The sequence below is a fragment of the Acinonyx jubatus genome, chromosome D4, assembly GCF_027475565.1.
Source record: "Acinonyx jubatus isolate Ajub_Pintada_27869175 chromosome D4, VMU_Ajub_asm_v1.0, whole genome shotgun sequence".
Taxonomy (NCBI): Eukaryota; Metazoa; Chordata; class Mammalia; order Carnivora; family Felidae; genus Acinonyx; species Acinonyx jubatus.
This window is the reverse complement of record NC_069391.1, coordinates 27,018,764-27,037,155: the sequence shown is the minus strand read 5'-3', so window position 1 is coordinate 27,037,155 and position 18,392 is coordinate 27,018,764. Positions and strand designations below refer to the sequence as shown.

At 39.4% G+C, this 18,392-nt stretch overlaps 1 protein-coding gene across 3 annotated transcripts in view; it reads left to right on the top strand.

The window, feature by feature from the left end:
• The first annotated feature begins 10,411 nt into the window (after positions 1-10,411).
• Positions 10,412-18,392, top strand: part of TMEM38B (transmembrane protein 38B) — a 53,236-nt gene continuing 45,255 nt past the window's right edge. The window contains exon 1 of one of the 3 annotated variants that reach the window (XR_008291055.1): positions 10,412-10,665. Coding sequence is in view for 1 of the 3 variants with exons in the window: in XM_015077224.3 (XP_014932710.1) it covers positions 10,554-10,665 (112 nt within the window). In the remaining 2 variants the exon portion in view is untranslated. The remainder of the gene's footprint in view (positions 10,666-18,392) is intronic. The other 2 variants (XM_015077224.3, XM_015077225.3) reach the window with 2 other exon arrangements.

The window sequence follows — 18,392 nt, the reverse complement described above, 5'->3', positions numbered from 1 at the left end:
TCCCTGATGGTGATTAACCAACTGAGCCACCCAGGTGCCCCATCCATATTACTTTTGATACACATTTGTGTTGTTTTCAGTTTTATGCTATTTTAAATAATGCTGCTATGAATATTTGTGAATGGAATTTGTAGGTTTGAGGATGTCAGTTTTCCAAGGTGGTTGTGTCATGTTAGATTCTTACCAACAGTGTATGTGAGTCCAAGTGGCTTTATATTCTCACCAGCGCTTGGTGTTGTCTGTCTTTTAAATTTTGGCAATTTTAATAAGCAGTTTTAATTTGATTTTCCATGATGACTGTTGAAGTTGAGCACCTCTTCATATATTTATTATTTGGTTAGCCTCCTTTTTAAATTATCTGTTCAAGTTTTTCCTTGGTTTTGTCCTGAACTTTAGAAAAAAAACTAATTGACTTCTATTAATTTATATGAATTCTTTATATTTTGAGAGTAAGACTTTTCTGTTGGAGATAAATATATATAGTAAGCATCTTCTGTCACTTTGTGTTTGCCTTTTTATTCTCTTAATGGTATCTTTTGATAATTGGAAGTTCTTAATTTTAATATAATCCAGTTTATCAAATTTTTCTTTCGTGGTTCGAGCTTTTATTGAGGAGGTGTGTTTAAGAAAGGAAATTCTTTTTGGTCCAACTCTTCACCCATGTGGGAGAAATCCTTGTGTGGCTCCTGCCAAGTGTTAGCATCGGTAGGGTTACAATGGCTGGTCATCTATACTTTGTCCCTGAGGTGTTTCTTGCTTCATTGGCTTAATGTTTTTCACCTGACATTTCTGTTCTGGTAATGTTTGACTTTGTTCCTGCTTATGTCAGCTGACTAATCCTCACCTGGCCCTCAGGTTGGATTTCTTAGTCTCAGCTATGATCTGACTGACCACACTTGCCAATTATCCACTCTATTACCTAGTCTCAATGTCCCTAAATCTAATTTTATCCCCAGCCTCTCTCCCGGTTATGGATATGCAGCAACTGTTGGCCTAGTTGTTCTACCTCTGTCTGGTAGGGAATGTTCCCAGCCCTTCTTTAGAATATGCCCTGGTTAACCCCAACTTTTTTCTCTTTTCTTTTTCTTTTCTTACTTTGGCACCTCAAAGTTAGGTGAGTTTATAGGATTGGAAGCCCTGTTAAAGACTTTTCTGTCTTGAACTGGTAGACTCCAATGTAGATAGCTTCTAGCTGAGAAAATGTGATAAGAGAACGCAAGAAAACCTCAAAAACATGACTTTAGTCAAAGCAATAGCATTGCCTTCATATATTCAGAAAAACGTTATTGTTATTACTATTTGGGCACACATTATTATTACTAGGTACAATGCTAAAGAGAAGGAAATAAGGATAAAAAACAAAGCACAAAACCAAAAGGAAGCAAATAAAGGAGGAATGCCTATTTTTTTTGTCGTTGTTGGAATGCTAGAGAGAACTTCACTGAAATTTCTAAGTCTGTTACCTAAGCATACTTTTTTATTGCACACAGATGATTTTGTTCATTATTTAGGTTAATATACTAGATCACAAATTTGAGAGTGTTTTTATGTGGTAGGTATTTTTCAAATAAATTAGGTCCCAACTGAATTATATACATGATAAGAGAAAGTTATTAAAGTCCTCATAATGCTGGTTAAGTAAATTCTGAATAATAACTGACATTTATTGAGGGCTTTCTATGCGCTAGGCACTGTTCTTTGCATGTATTAATATATTTAATTCTCACAAAACCCCATGAGGTCCACAGTATTATTTTGACCATATTAGAAATGAGAAAACCAACGCACAGAGAAACTTGCCTAAGGTCATTGAGCTAACAAGGGTCAGAGCCAGGATTTGACTCAGGATATCTGGTTTCAGCACCTACAATTTTAACCACTATGCCTCTGCCTTTGCCTCTGCCTCTAAACTTAGTAGAATCTATATAACTTCAGTAGTAAAGAAAGCAGTAGGAAAGAATGTCTAAGTTCCTTCCAAGAGATCTGAATATCATAAAAGAAGACTAATAGCTAAGATTTATCAAGTAGGTACCCATGTGTTGGGTACTACACTAAGCAAATTATATGCATGTTTTCATAGTTTTGAAAACAACACTGTGAAGTAAGTACTGCTAATCCTAAATTATAGATGAAGGCACAGGATTAGAGAGATTTAGCATGCTTTCTATAAGGTTACACAATAAGCAGTCAGATTTGGGAGACTGTGTGTTTTACGTTACCACTATGCTATACTGTCTCCCAAGATGAAAAAGTTTCCTAGGTGAACTCCTTGGTACAAAACCAAAAGTGCAATTTGATATGCTGCTACTATCTGGCTAAGCTTGATAGAGAAGTAGCTAAAGAGGTGGAGGGAAAGACTTTGCTATTATGATTTGATAGGCCCCATTTGAAAGAGGAGATACATATTGAGTGAATGAACATTATAAATAATCTGATAATCCAACTGAGTGTAGTAGAGACAGGAAGAGATTTATATTGGATTTTCCATGCTGGATTTATAGTTTCATGAACTGCTTGCAGGGTAAAAAAAAATACATTTCCATGTTTAAATCACTTTGGGACATTATTCCCTTCTTAGATCATCATAATGCCTATATTAAGTTGTGCTGTTATTAAAAATATTCTCTTACCTTTTCTTTTTTTTTTTCAGACTAAGGAAACTTGTTACTAATTTTTCCATGCAAAACTGCATAGAGTATGGATAATATATACTAATAGATCTTCACATTTTACAGATTTTACATCTAACATGACTTACACAGATTTACAGATATTTAAAGAACATTCAGTGATTAAAGCAGTACCTGGAATACATATTCTGTCCACAGAAACATATAAAATTTCACTAATTGACATGGACTTTAAAAATAGACCTGGGAGATATGTAATGTAGATATATGCTGTATGAAAGCTAGACATCTTTGGGCTCAAGCAATGGAATATGGATTTATTGTCAATTGACATATAAGGGCAGCATTACATTGGATTGATTTGCCTCAGTGATTGTTACTGGACAGAGACCACCTGCAACTGCCTTTACCCTCTCCATTTGTACTTATGGACCCTCCTCATCATTTATTCCCTGTTTGGACACACTCATTCCCTGTTAGAACACATTTCGGAATCTCTAGGTAGGGTTCCTTTGGTTTGCTCAAATGTCAGGTGCCCATTATGTTCTCATTGCTAATGTTTTGGTTTAATCAACCCATCTACACAGATCACTTACAGTTTGTGATTTCCTAGCTTTAGCTACATGAATTTTCTTTCAAACCTCACTCATTGACCTCATTTTCTAATCTCTCTTTTGCCTGTCTTCTGGTATAACAAGATGTTAATTGGGACTTTTCATCTTGGAATTCCAACTAACACCCCTAAGACAAAAGATGTTACTTTCATATTCTAAAAAGAGGAGGTAGACAATGTAGCCAGGACTTAATTAAAGATAATAACTGGTCCAGAGACTTTCACTCCCAACACGCCAAGATGTCAACAATTTGAAAGGAAATTCATAGAAGGGAATTCAGAGGATTAGAGTGCTTGCTTTACTACTCTTCTATGAGAAAGGAGATGCATTGCTCTCCTGCAAGCCAATTCAGTCTCTATTTAAACAGATAAAGGATTACTTTTTCTCACATAACAGTAAGTCTGAGATAGCTGATATCTTCAGTTATCTGCTATTTTCTTGACCTTTCTCCCATGGTCACAAGATGGCTGCTCTAGCTCAAGGCAGAAAGAAAGAAGGCCCACCTAAAGGGCATAGGTCACACTTGTATAAGAAGCCACATTGTTTTCATTGATCTGTTTGTTCTTTTACCAGTACTACACTGTCTTGATTACTGTGGTTGTATAGTTAGGTCTTAAGGACAAGCAGTGTCAATCTGCTAACTCTGTTCTTCTTCACTTTGTTTTTAGAAGCACTCCAACAGACTCCCTCTTCAGTTTCATTTGCCAAAATTCTAATATATGGCCACCCGTTGCCTAGAGGCTGTAAAAGCTATATTTAATGGTTTAACTCAATGTGCAGCGTTGGATATACCTGTTGGGTTAGTCATCTGATGGTGTCTGCTGTAACTGTAGATGTTGGGAAACCTTGCTATACAGAGGTCCATGGCATCATTGTGGAGTACCCAAACATACCCCATGAATGAGTCAGCACTGGGAGCCTACCTTAAAAAAATAGCAATAGCCAAAACAAAACCCAAAAGTATAATGAACACTTGTTAACTAGAAGGCCTTTGTTTCTTTTCTATAATTTCCCTACCTTCTGCCTTGACCTTGACGGGCACAGAAAATGGAAGGGGCAGAAGATGAGGAAAGGTAAAAGACCATACCATACCCTTTTCCGCCAGTGCAAGTTTCTGGGCTAGGCAGACCTGAGCTGATAGAATGGGAAAAGCTCTGAATTAGATGCAAGATTGACAATTCAACTGCAGCAGGCTTTAATTTTTCATTTAATTTTATTTTTTAGTATCTTTAATGATAAGGAAGCAATGGGATCTGCTGAGATAAAGTTAAAGGATGGGAAGGGAAGATCTGACATAGGATCATAGTTGGGGGAGGTCTTGTATGAAGGAAGGTAAATCCACTTCCTGATTGTGTTCCACCGAGTTCAGCCCCTTCAACAAACTGGTTTTGCTAGAAACGACAAACTCCTTTAATCCTGGCTGTTGACCCTGTGCCCTGACTCCTAGTAAGTCTTCCTGACTCTTATCTGGTGGCCTTTTCATCACTGTAGAGATGTTGGGTCTGTTAGCAAAAGTCAACTTTAAGAGAAGTATCTCCTGTGGGACAGGAGAAAGCCTAGGAGGAATACTTAGGAGAGATTGTAACAAATCCTGGTCTGTCACTGTCTTTGTGATCTCTCTGTAGCCCTGAGTTTCCTACTCTGTAATAAATGGGCTAAAGAAAATGATTGTAGTAGACACCTCTTGTGATGGTTGCCTAGCTCCCTTTGTTCTCAGGACATTGCCTCTGATACCTAGGGATGCTGTAGGTCCATGTGACCCAGTGTTTCTCCAGAGCTGATTAAGCAGGAGGAGACCTCTGTACCAGCCTGGACAGGCTCTCTCTCCTGCAGTATTGATAGGGGGACACAGAGATGGAACAATGTTGACATTGACTATCACTAGTAACTGAGAGAAACCCACCCCCACCTGCTGCTGCTGGCCCCAGAAATGCCAGCTTCTTGCTCTTCTTGGGGTTTAATGGCTCAACTCTTCCTTGGCTTACATGAGATTCCTGGTAGTTTTTCAGTAAATCCCCCACTTTGTTTAAGCTACCCAAAACTGTTTTCTATGACTTACAGTCTAAGGTAATTTTTTTAAAAGTTTATTTATTTATTTTGAAAGAGAGAGGGGCGGGGAGGGGCAGAGAGAGAGGGAGAGAGAATCCCAAGCAGGTTCTGGGCCGTCAGTGCAGAGCCCGATGCGGGGTTCAGATTCATGAACCATGAGAGCATGACCTGAGCCAAAATCAAGAGTCAGACGCTTAACCAACTAAGCCACCCAGGTGCCCCTCTAAGGTATTTTTTTTTTAATTTTTTAATGTTTATTTTATTTTTGAGAGAGAGAGAGAGAGAAACAGAGCATGAGCAGGGGAGGGGCAGAGAGAGACAGAGACACAGAATCCAAAGCAATTTCCAGGCTCTGAGGTGTCAGCACAGAGCCTGATGCAGGGCTTGAAATCATGTACCATGAGATCATGACCTGAGCTGAAGTCGGCACTTAACCTACTGAGCCACCCAAGCGGCCCTCAATGTATTTTTTTAAGGGTCCATTCAATTTCTACAATGTTATTATTCCTTGATTTAATGGTACCTGTTAATCCTTCTTTTTTTTTTTTTTTTTTTTTTTTTTTTGAGAGAGAGAGAGAGAAGGGAGGGGAGGGGCAGAGGGAGATGGAGAGAGAGAATCTTAAGCAGGCCTCTCTGCCAGCAGGGAGCCTCACCAGGCTCAATCCCATGCCTTGAGGTCACACTCTGAGCCAAAATCAAGAGTTGGACGGTTAGCCTACTGAGCCACCCAGGAGCCCTGGTACCTGTTCATCTTTTTCTTTTTATTTATTTATTTTGAGAGAAATAGAGTGTGCATGGGAGGGGCAGAGAAAGAGAGAGAGAAAGAGAGAGAGAGAGAGAGAGAAAATCCCAAGCAGGATACCCGCTGTCAGCATAGAGCCCAACTCAGGGCTTCGATTCCACGAACCGTGAGATCATGATCTGAGCCAAAGTCAAGAGTCAAACACTTAACTGACTGAGCCACCTAGATGCCCTGGTAGCTGTTAATCTTGAACAGAGATGAGTTGTAACCTTGGGCATTGGTAACCACAGATACCTGATAGCTGTGCACTGGTGAGTAACTCCCTTTTTGGCATTCCTTACACTGATGGATACTAGAGATATTCCTTTTAACAACATCAGACTTTTAATTAGGTAAATTTGCATTTGTTACACATGAAGAACATTTTTAGTTTGACAGTTTATATTAAAGGGATAAGTGATATTTACAGAAGAGAATTCAGTGTAAGAAATAGGTGAAGCAAATCATATTTTACAAGTCACCATATCAAAGGTACTATTATTAGATACACACTGAGTCTAAAAATTGAGTGTATACTTGAATTGGTTTAGCACTTAAATCTCATGCACCAGCATCTTGCTGAACTGACTGAATTGAATCTAGGGTATTTTGAGGACAATTGATGCTTTGTCGTTAATTCTCCAAGGTAATACTGGATATTAAAAAAGTTGAATTCAAATTAAACATATTTTGTAGTAAATGTCATACATTAATACACTATAATTTGATATGGCATAGTTATCCAATACCTATCAAATAACTTTAAATTTTTTTAATGTTTATTTATTTTTGAGAGAGAGACAGAGCATGAGCAGGCAAGGAGCAGAGAGAGGGAGACAAAGAATCTGAAGCAGGCTCCAGGCTCTGAGCTGTCCTCACAAAGCCCAACAAAGGCCTTGAACTCATGACTTGAGCAGAAGCTGAACGCTTAAGCGACTGGGCCACCCAGGTGCCCCAATTATCAAATAACTTTAGAATGACAATATGTAACTGGAGTACCAAAGTTTAGAATTGTAATTAGCCCCTGAAACCTCCTAAGTATGGACTCTATGGTTCTTTAAAAAGTTATTGTTACTGATTTCCCAAAGTGAAAGGCATGCCACTCAGTGGATAGAAAGCAGTACTGCAGAGAAGGAATAGCTAGGATTACATTTGGGATTTTGCCAATTTGACCTGAGGGGGGATGAGTGAGCAAGCCGAGACTAAGAAGGTTTATGTGAGTTGTTCTAGAATTAAACTTGATGATTAATATTAGTGGCATGACCATCATGTTTGTACAAATAGAGACACAGACTGCAAAAAAAATATTTATTTATAACAGTCATTCTGAATGAGGGGCATTTTGACCCCAGCCTTGTACTGAGACAACTTGGCAATGTCTGGAAACATTTTTGGTTATCACACACAATTGTGTGTGTGTGTGTGTGTGTGTGTGTGTGTGTGTGTGTGTGTGTATTACTGACATCTAGTAGGTAGAGGCCAGGATTGCTGTTCAACATCCTATAAGGCATAAATAAGACAGTCCCCACAACAAAGAATTGTTCAGCCCCAAATGTCAATAGTATTGCTGCTGAGAAACATGCTTTTTAAAAATTAGTTTCACATGTTTTTTAACTCAAACGTTTCAAATGGGTTTAGTCAAAACTCTTCCAGATGTTCACACAATTAGACTAGCCTTACTTTCTAATAGATAAGCAACACTTTATAACACAGATTCATTTTATCTGCAATGATTATATAACTTTGTAAACTGCTTCCAAAAATCAGTAAAAGTTTTAATTTTCACATATAATTTCCCCCAATCTTGCCTTTCCCTGTTACCAACTCAAAGCCTTTTCTCCTTTCATTGCCCATTTCCTTCTATTCTGTATTATTTCATTAGACTAAGTAACTGAAGCACTGACCACAAGCAAATACAGTGAGAATATTTAAAATTTGGATAGAACTTATCTTTTGATAAGATTATAATTTCATTTCCCTTAGATTAATTTTTTTTTCTTTACAGTCTAGGCAGATGGAGACCCAGCTTATTCTTACAGTTTTGAAATGAAACAAGTTTCAGATTACTGGTAGAGTGTGAGATGATTTCTTTCTTTCTGCTGGAATTAGTCTGTTTAGGGTAAGTAAAATGTTTGATTTATCTTCTTTAAAAAAATCTCTGATGCTTTTTTTTTTTTTTTAACATTTATTTATTGTTGAGATGGTGCGAGCAGGGGAGGGGCAGAGAGAGAGGGAGACACAGAATGTGAAGCAGGCTCCAGGCACTGAGCTGTCAGCACAGAGCCCAATGCTGGGCTTGAACCCACAGACTGAGATCATGACCTGAGCCGAAGTTGGACGCTTAACCAACTAAGCCACCCAGGTGCCCGAAATCTCTGATGCTTTTTATGTTGTTCTATTGGTATTAATAATTGATTTAATTATACCTCAGAATGATAGTGGCATACACTATGGAGATGTTATAAAGATTACTTCATATGTACTATTTTTTTAAGCCCACGGACAAAACACGTATTTTGTGAAATTTAAGACTGTTGAAATGTAAAAACTTTTGGGAAATAATATCCAGGTTCTTCCCCTAAATTCTTAACACTATAATTCCAAATATAAAGGAATATATAAAAAGTATGGGAAGAATCAGCTGAAACATGAAAGTATAAATAATCACAGGTATTGCTTGTTTTTCTTTAGTTTTGCTAGAGATCTAAAAAAACCTTTCTCTATAGAAAGTACTTACTTCGAAAACTAGATATGAAAAGTATTTTAGCAAGTCTGTTCTTTCTTGATAAGTAATGAAATGTAGAGATTTACTATAGTTTTCCCGCCTTTTGAACACTTAATGTTTAGGAAGGGGCTTCTAACATCCAGCAAAATGCCTGGTACATAGCAGATACCCAAAAAACATTTGTTAAATGAATGAAAATGAGCAGGTAAATATTCAGATTTTTAAAAAATCAATATAAGGCTCCCTTGGTAGTGCACACTCCCATGAGGCTCTCATCTATCTAGCAGCTCATTATGTATTTCTAATTTTCTGGTGCCAGCATGATCTGTTGGACACGTCAAATAAAAAATGTGCCAAACTAAACTTGTGTTTTTCTTACCCAAACCTGCTCCTCCTTCTTGTTTCCTATTTCTGTGAATGTAACCATAATCCTCCTACTCACCCACTCCCCATATCCTTCTTTGAACAGGTGAGTTGACATCCAGGTTATTCTGCTTCTATTGCATCTTTCCCATCTAGGTCCCTTCTCCTCTTGTCCTCAGCCTCTACTACCTTTTACTTGGACGAAACTACCTTTGGTGTTCCCTGTCCCTAGTCTTTTCTCACCAATCTATTCCTAAACGTGTTGGCTGATTGCACATTACCCCTCACCTCCATCAAAAAGGGAAAAATCCGTTTAGTGTAACAGTTAAGAGACTGGATTCTGGCTCTGATTTGTCTGAGCATAATGTGGTGATCTAGAGCTTAGACTCTGAAGCCAAACCGCATAGTTTATGGTATGCTGTTCAAGGAGTTCTTTTCCAACCTCATTTCTCACTTTGTAGTCTCGCCAAAATACCTCCGTCCGTCTTTCCTCTAGCCTTTAAAGGTCAGTACACCTTATCACTTCCCTGAAATAGTCGTCCTCTTCTCAGAACTGCCCTAGCGTGGCACCGATAGTTCTACCTAGCAGCTTTGTACAAATTGTGTCCTTAAAAAATGTTTTTTAAATCTCTCTTGAGAAAACACAAGCTTACTGAGGGCAGGATATTATTGTATTCTTTTTTGTATCTCCACTAAATCACGTTGTGACTTGCACATTATAGTCGCTTGAGAAATGTTAGGTGAATACCAATTTAGATAAATTAATCTGATTCTCAACGTCTCCCCTTCCGACTGCACATATTTCTAAAAAATAAGAGAACTTTGTATTAAAAAGGGTGAATAAATGTATGTAACTTAAACCCTTAAAAAATTGAACTTAAAAAAATGTCTTGAGGACCCAAGAGTCAAAACTTTACATGAGTCACATTTACCAAAATTATAAAATTTTTAAATAGTTCTTTACGTTTTCGCTTTAAAAGAATAAATGTGCTAAATGTTAACATGAGTCATGTATTTTTTAATTCATTATGTATGTTACATTCATCTGCCTATTCTGCTGGATCTGGCACACCCCCCAGCACGACGGAGCCAGACCCTTCCCTACCCGGAGAACCAGGCCCTGCCCCGCAGGAACAGCCGGGAAGCTGCTCGCCCCGCCCCGCCCGCCCCGCTCGCCCCGCCCGCCCGCCCGCTCGCCCCGCCCGCTCGCTCCCAGGACACGCGGCTCCGCCCCAAAGCGCGTCGGCGCCGGGTCCCAGGGCGCACGCGCAGGCTCCTTCTGGTCGCGCGGGAGGGCGCGCGTCTGCGGCGGCCCCCTGCCCCCACCCCTCGCCGCGCCAGGCAGGAACCCGTCGCCGGGTTTGCTTAGGCTGCCGGGGTCCGTCGTCGTCATGGACTCTCCGTGGGATGAGCTGACCCTTGCCTTTTCTCGCACGTCTATGTTCCCCTTTTTTGACATCGCTCACTACCTGGTGTCTGTGATGGCGCTGAAGCGTCAGCCGGGTGAGTGCGGGGAGTAGCAGACCGGCCCCCTCAGGGGACCTCTCGCGAAGAGGACGGCTGAACGGCCGAGCTGCCGCTGTCCCAGAGTCCTATAGCCGAGCTGGAGGGGAGGCGAGAGCCGATCCGCCTGACCCCTCGAGCGCAGATGGGGAAACTGAGGCCGGGAAGGGTGGTGACCCCGGTACTCGTCAAAGGAGGCGCGACGTAGGGTCCGCAACGCCGCGCCGGGGGCGGGTGACAGGGCAGCCGCTGCCGCATTTGGGAGCCCGGGTACGACTTGCGTCCGCCCAGGATGTGCGCGGTCTCTCGGCGGTGCCGCCATCTCCTTGGAAAGTACGGTATTTAAAAGTCACCTGGGGACGGAGCTCCCTGAAACAGCGTGTGGCACTTGGTCGCTTGGGATAATGAGTAGTTAATGGACTGTTCCGCAGTCATGAAAGTTGTATCGACACTTAAAGAGCCTCGGGCAGGCACACCAGTATTCCCCTTAACGCAGCGCTCTGTCATCTTGCTGGACAAAGTGATTGCTGGAAGAGAGTGGATTCCCATTTTCCGTCGTGTGAGTGACCTCGTACCAGAGTCATTTCGCATAGTTTCACTCTCTGTAGCCTGGGGGTATTGTCTTAATACAGGATTTTGAGTCTTTTTTGAAGTCTATACGATCAAGGAGCAGTATTTCCTTTCTTGTATTTTACATTCAGGAGATGTTTGCTCCTATATTGCTTTACTCTTGCAGCCATTCTACCGGCCTTTTCGTTTTATGGATCTCTTCTTTCTTTGTGGTCAGGCATTTATCTTCTTTTTCTCCTTTCTGCCCGCTCATGCTGCCTGGTCCTGTAGAGTTCATGAGGGAGGGCTTGAGGTGATGCTGTACCTTCTACTGTTGTCTGTGTGTGGTTTTTAAAACTGTTTGGTCTCAGAAATATTCCTCATTTGCCTTGATGTCTGTAGCTCAGTCAGAATCATTGTTCGTTAGAGGTTTTGACCTGGATAAGGTGAATATTGCATTAAATCAGGACAGATAGCCTGCATAAGAAACGGTTTCCTTGATTTGAAAAGAATTATATTATTATGTCACATCCACGAGTTGAAATTTTCTCGTGTAGGCTAAATCACCTTCTCAAAGTGTGGTCCAGGAACCCTGGGGTTCCTCACACTTCCAGATCAAAATCGTTTTCATAACAACACGCAGATGTTCTTTGTCTTTGTTATACTATTTTTCTCACAAGTGTACAGTGGGGTTTTCCAGAGGCTACATACATGACCAGCGATACTCTAGCAGATTGAATTCAGAAGCAGATATGAGAGTCCAGCTGTTTTCTATTTGAGGCCAGACATTAAAAGGGATTTGCTAACATATAAAACAGTGTGACTTTTCTCACTAAATGTTTTTTGCTTTGGAAAACAGTTATTTTTCATAAAGAGTACATAATTTATGTTAACATGTACATTTATTATTTTTAAAATGAGTACATAAGTACTGTAGAATTTTCTCAGTTAACAATCCTGTAACTCACATAAATAAAAGCTCTTTGAGGTCTTGAAGAATTTTTTTCAAGTCTTACTTAAAAAGTTTTTTTATTTATTTTTGAAAGAGAGAGAGAGTGTGTTGTGTGTGTCTGCATGCGCCCGCGTGGGGGAGGGGGTGGGGGGAGGGGCAGAGAGAGAGACACACACAGAATCTGAAGCAGGCTTCAGGCTCTGAGCTGTCAGCACAGAGCCTGACATGGGGCTCGAACTCACCAACGGTAAGATCATGACTTGAGCCGAAGTTGGATGCTTAACTGACTGAGCCACCCAGACACCCCATTAAAATTTTTTTTTAGTGTTTGTTTATTTTTGAGAGAGACAGTGCAAGCGGGGGAGGGGCAGAGACAGGGAGACACAGAATCCGAAATAGGCTCCAGGCTCTGAAGTGTCAGCACAGAGCCCAATGCAGGGCTTGAACCCACAAACCATGAGGTCATGACCTGAGCCAAAGTCAGCCGCTTCACTGACTGAGCCAACCAGGCGCCCCTCAAGTCTGACTTTTTAAAGGTTTAAATTATGTATATTATACTTACGCTTTTAAATATAAAATTCTATGATTTTGGATAAGCACAGATATGTACCTACCACCATTGTCAAGATACAGTTTGATCACCCACCCCAGATTCCTTCTTGCTTGTTTGTGGTCAGCTCTCCCTCAGCCATTCACCTGCTCCAAAGTTTATTTTTATTTTTGAGAGAGAGACAGAGCGAATAGGGGAGGGGCAGAGAGAGGGAGAGGGAGGATCCCAAACAGGCTCCGCACTGTCAGCACAGAGCCCGACACAGGGCTCTAACTCACAAACCGGTGAGACCATGACCTGAGCTGAAATCAAGAGTTGGACCACCCAGGCACCCCCAAAATATTTTATATTCCAGTACCAGTACTTGTAAACAGGTAAAAATGATAGAATTCATACAAAGGAGTGCTTCTATTTAAGCATTTACCAGAAGTGTGTTAGACTGCCTGTATCTTCCGCATTATTCACTATTACCATTTTTTAAAATATGTTGTCATTCTGATGATCAGGAAAATAGTTTTCATTTGCATCTCTCATGGTTACTGAGTTTGTGCTTCTCAAGTTTATTGACAATTTGTATTTCCACTTATTGAGCTGATCATTTTTTTTTTCTGATTTGAATTGTAATACATTTTTTTAAATGATGAATTGGGGTGCCTGGCTGGTTGACTTAGAAGAGTGTGCGACTTGATCTCAGGGTTGTGAGTTCAAGCCCCATTTGGGTGTAGAGATTACTAAAAATAAATAAATAAAAATAAAAACTTAAAAAAATGAATCATCCTTACATTCTTGGAATAAACTGTACTTGTTTGAGGTATTATTTTAACTCATTAGGGATTTTGATTTGCCAATACTTCATATAAATTTTTACTTAATTGGAAACTTTTTTTATCCCTTATTGCCTGATTCTCTAGAACTCAGACCTATGGTACAATAAAACTGCAATTCACCTATGTAGTACCAGGATTCTTCTTATCTTTATTTTCTCGAGCATGTTACTCCTTCAGACTCTTGACTTTTTGGGATGTACTCTACCACTGCTAATACCTCACTCCTCACTTTCCTACCATTTACATCTTTTATGTCTCTACCTAGATCTTTTAAAATGCTAGTGGAGACAAGAGGGTAAAGGGGATTAACTTTTTCTTTCTGTGGTGTGGATAAGGATAGCATCCCTTTTTTGTTTGGTTCAGGTTGTAGGTCTTCAAACCCAAGGAAGGTTGATGGTTTTCCTCTCCTTTTCCATGTGACTTGTGCTTCAAGCAAAGACATCAGGGTATTTAGTAAATTGGATTTTTAAAATTTCTTAATATACCTCCATTTGTCAAATAATTAAATTTTAGTTCTTCCTAAACCCTGGTGTCTGATTATCTATAGTTTTAAGTTTTGCTAGTAGGATAGATTTTGTTTGTTTTCCACTTTCCTGGGTATTTTATTAGAAGTTTGAAAACGGTGCTGTGAGGGCTCTTAGAAACCATTTAGCAGAAATTTTATTTCTCTTATCTTACGTTAAAAAAATTTTTTTTTAGCGTTTATATATTTTTGAGAGAGACAGAGTGTGAGTGGGGGAGGAACAGAGAGAATGGGAGATCCAGAATCCAAAGCAGGCTTCAGGCTCTGAGCTGTCATCACAGACCCGGAGGCAGGGCTCGAACTCACAAGCCTTGAGATCATGACCTGAGCCACAGTTGGACACTCAACCGACTGAGCCACCCAGGTGCCCTTCTTCTCTTACATTTTTAATCTGCCTTCTCGGTCTCTTTTCTTATTTAAATCTTCATTAAAATAAACACATTTCTTCAATCATACATTCATACCCAGTTACTCTTTTCTGTAAGACTTCGTGAAAATTTAATCTACAATTATTTGTACTTGATTTTTACACACAAAATCTTTTATTTTACTCTTAATTCTCCTACTGCTGTTTTGCTCATCTCTCTCAAATCACAGGGAGTTCAGTTAAGTAAATATTCACTGAAACTCCACTGCATATCAGGCAGTATTTTAGATGTTGAGGATACCAAGATGAAAGATGCTCTTGTAGCCCTAAAGGAACTCAGCTGTGCTGTTGTCGTCGTCGTCTTTTTTTTTTTTTGATAGTGTCACATAAGGTTGCACTACCTTCCTATACGATCATAATATTCATTTCAGATACATGCAAAAGCATTTTAGTATCTTGATTGTAATCCTCAAACATCCTTTTAAGGTAGGTATTATTGAACTCATTTTACAGATGAGGAATACACTTACAGGAATAAAATAACTTTATTTAAATCACATAGGTTAATAAATTATGGAGCTAGTTCTTCAGCTAATTCCAAAGTTCTCAAATATTCTGTGCTCTCTTTTTGCAGGTCCATTTAATGTTTCTGGTTTCTCAATATTTAGCAATTTCTTAATAAGCTTTCATTTGACATGGTTATTTTCTCCCATGATTTCTGTCATTTCCTTATCACCAATGAGGTTTTCCTTTGCTTTCAGGAATTAAATCCAGGAATAAAGCTTATTAGTGTTCCTTCTTCTAATTTGTGGGAGATGAAAGGATTCATGTATCAAGAATTTGTCAGTTCTAAGGATTCTGTAAAGGTGGCAACATTGTTTTGCTATCTTTATGAATCCACACATAAAAACATACAGAAAAGTACAAAAATCATAAATGTACAGCTCAATGAATTTCCAAAATGAACACATCTATTTAATCAGCATCCAGATAAAAATAGAACATTCATGATACTCCAAAAGCCCTTTTTGTTATGTTATGCTGTACAAAGCCAAAATATGTTCTGCCCAGTGTGGGATGGAAAAAGCATGTTTCAGAAATGACAGTTTATAATTTACTTCTATTAGTTTAAAGAGTCTTACTTAAATATTTTTAATAATTTTTAAGTGAAAGAATATTTGATTGACCTAACATAAATTATAGGCCAGAGTGTGGTGTGGTAGAAAGAGCTCATAAAATCAGGAGACCTGTGTTAAAACTCTGTCCGTAGCTTGGGATAAGAACTTAAAACCCAGTATTTTATCTGTGCAGTGAGTAGGCTGGACTAGAAGACCAGCTGAGCGGTGTTCCCTTCTTAGGAGTCTCAGTTTTAGCTCTAAAGAGATCTTTGTTCAAGCTTCTATGTTTTAATAATTTTAATCCTTTGTTTCCCCAGCAGCAGTAAACTACTTTTTCTAGTTGATACCTCTGTGATACTATAGTATTTACTTTTTACATTTTCAACAATCTAGTTAACAATTTTATAATTATGTCTTTATAGTAAATTCTCTCTGTTAAAATAACTGTGTATTTTCTCTTTCCTGACTGGACTCTGACTAGTACAGAATCCTAGCAATGGAGTTTAACTTCCTACCTTCTGTTTTGCATATGTTATATTAAAATATTTAAACTATTGGCTATTTCCTGCCCATAGATCCAGTCATCAGTGTAGTGGGCCAGTGTGATGTTATGTGGATTCTCAACATGATCAAAATTTCTGGACTTTGTTGGAGAGCAGGAGAGTTGACATAGACCTAAGGCAAGACTGTGATAATATACTGTTTACCTAGCCAGATAAAAGCAAAATGTTTCTGGAATTCTTTGCAAATTAATATGGAGAAAAAGGACTTGCTTACCAGGTTATAGGGATTATGTTGATTTGTTCCAGTAAAAATACTGCATCTTGAATACCAGTTGCAACTGGAGTCACTACCTGTCTACATTTATGATAATCCACAGTCATTCTCCAAGATCCATCTGCTTATGTATAGACCAAATAGACAAGTTAAATGGGATGTGATAGCTGTCACCACGTTTTCATCTTTGATGTTTTTGATTATGGCAACCATGTTTGTGGTATTGCCTTTTTTTTTAAGTTTATTTATTTATTTTGAGAGAGAGAGAGCAGAAGCAGGGGAGGGGCAGAGAAAGAGAGAGAGAGAGTGAGAGAGAATCCCACTGACTCTGTGGAGCCCGATGTGGGGCTTGAACTCATAAACCATGAGATCATGACCTGAGCAGAAACCAAGAGTCGGGACTCTTAACTGACTGAGCCACCCAGGCGCCCCTCTGTAGTACTGCTTTTTAAAAATATGGGCTGCCTGGGTGGCTCAGTTGGTTAAGCGTCTGACTTCCACTCAGGTCATGATCTTGCAGTCCATGAGTTCGAGCCCCGAGTTGGGCTCTGTGCTGACAGCTCAGAGCCTGGAGCCTGCTTCAGATTCTGTGTCTCCTCCTCTCTGCCCCTCCCATGCTCATGCTCTGTCTCTCTCGGTCTCTCAATAATAAATGTTAAAAAAAATTTTTTTAAATACCTTGACGAAGGGAAGAAACTCTGGGGGCTTCTACTTGAATGTTCCTACCATAATGATCCTTACTCCTGGATCAGAGGATTAATATGGGGATTGTGTCAGTTGCCAGCTCTGTCATAGTTATACATTAAAGAACTACAAGGTGAGTCTATGGATTTACTTGGCCCACTATGATTCAAACTTGATCCAAAACTGAAAGTAGAACATGACTTTATTTTCTAGCTTTTTTTAAAAAAAATTTTTAATGTTTATTTATTTTTGATAGAGCACAAGAGGGGAGGGGCAGAGAGAGAGGGAGACACAGAATCAGAAGTAGGCTCCAGGCTCCAAGCTGTCAGCACAGAGCCCTACGCGGGGCTCAAACTCACAGACTGCGAGATCATGACCTGGGCTGAATTTGGACACTCAACCGACTGAGCTACCCAGGCACCTTTATTTTCTAGCTTTCATTTCATGATGAAAAGTATTTTGATTTTAAAGCCCGTAAGTGATTATGAGTGCTTCAAAACTGATATACTTTGAATTAGAGTCAGGTCTCAATGTGACAAATTTTGCTAAGTTTTGGGGAAAATAATTCTATTGATAGCATATCACAAACATCTTAAGGTAGGACAGAAAATGTTTTTGTCCTTTCAGTGTCAACATGTTAAAAATAAAATAACATATCCTAGTTAACACAGCTTGTTTCTTAGCTAAAAGAATACATCTTCGTTTTAAAACTGAGAAGAAACTGGGGCACCTGGGTGGCTTGGTCATTTGGTGTCCAACTTCGGCTCAGGTCATAATCTCCCTGTTTGTGGGTTTGAGCCCTGCATCGGGCTCTGTGCTGACAGCTCAGGGCCTGGAACCTGCTTCAGATTCTGTGTCTCCTCTTCTCTCTGCCCCTCTCATGCTTGTGCTCTGTCTCTCTCTGTCTCTCAATAATAAACATTAAAAAAATTTTTTAACTGAGAAGAAATTAAAGATATCCTATTATTTTTCTCCTACTGAAAATTACTTATATGTTCTAAAGATACACAAGCTGTTTCTGGTTAACTTCTGGATTTTCACAGTTTAACTTTACAATAAACTAATTCTGGTACTGAAATAACATATACAAAGGAACATAACACCTAAAGAAATTTGTCATAAGAGGGGCGCCTGGGCGGCTCAGTCGGTCAAGCATCCGACTTTGGCTCAGGTCAAGATCTCATGGCTGGTGGATTTGAGCCCCACATTGGGCTCTGTGCTGACAGCTCAGAGCCTGGAGCCTGCTTCAGATTCTGTGTCTCTCTCTCTCTGTTCCTCCCCTGTTAATGCTCTGTCTTTCCTTCTCAAAAATAAAAACATTTAAAAATTAAAAAAAAAAAAAAGAAATTTGTTGTAAGATTGTCTCATACTTAAAATGTG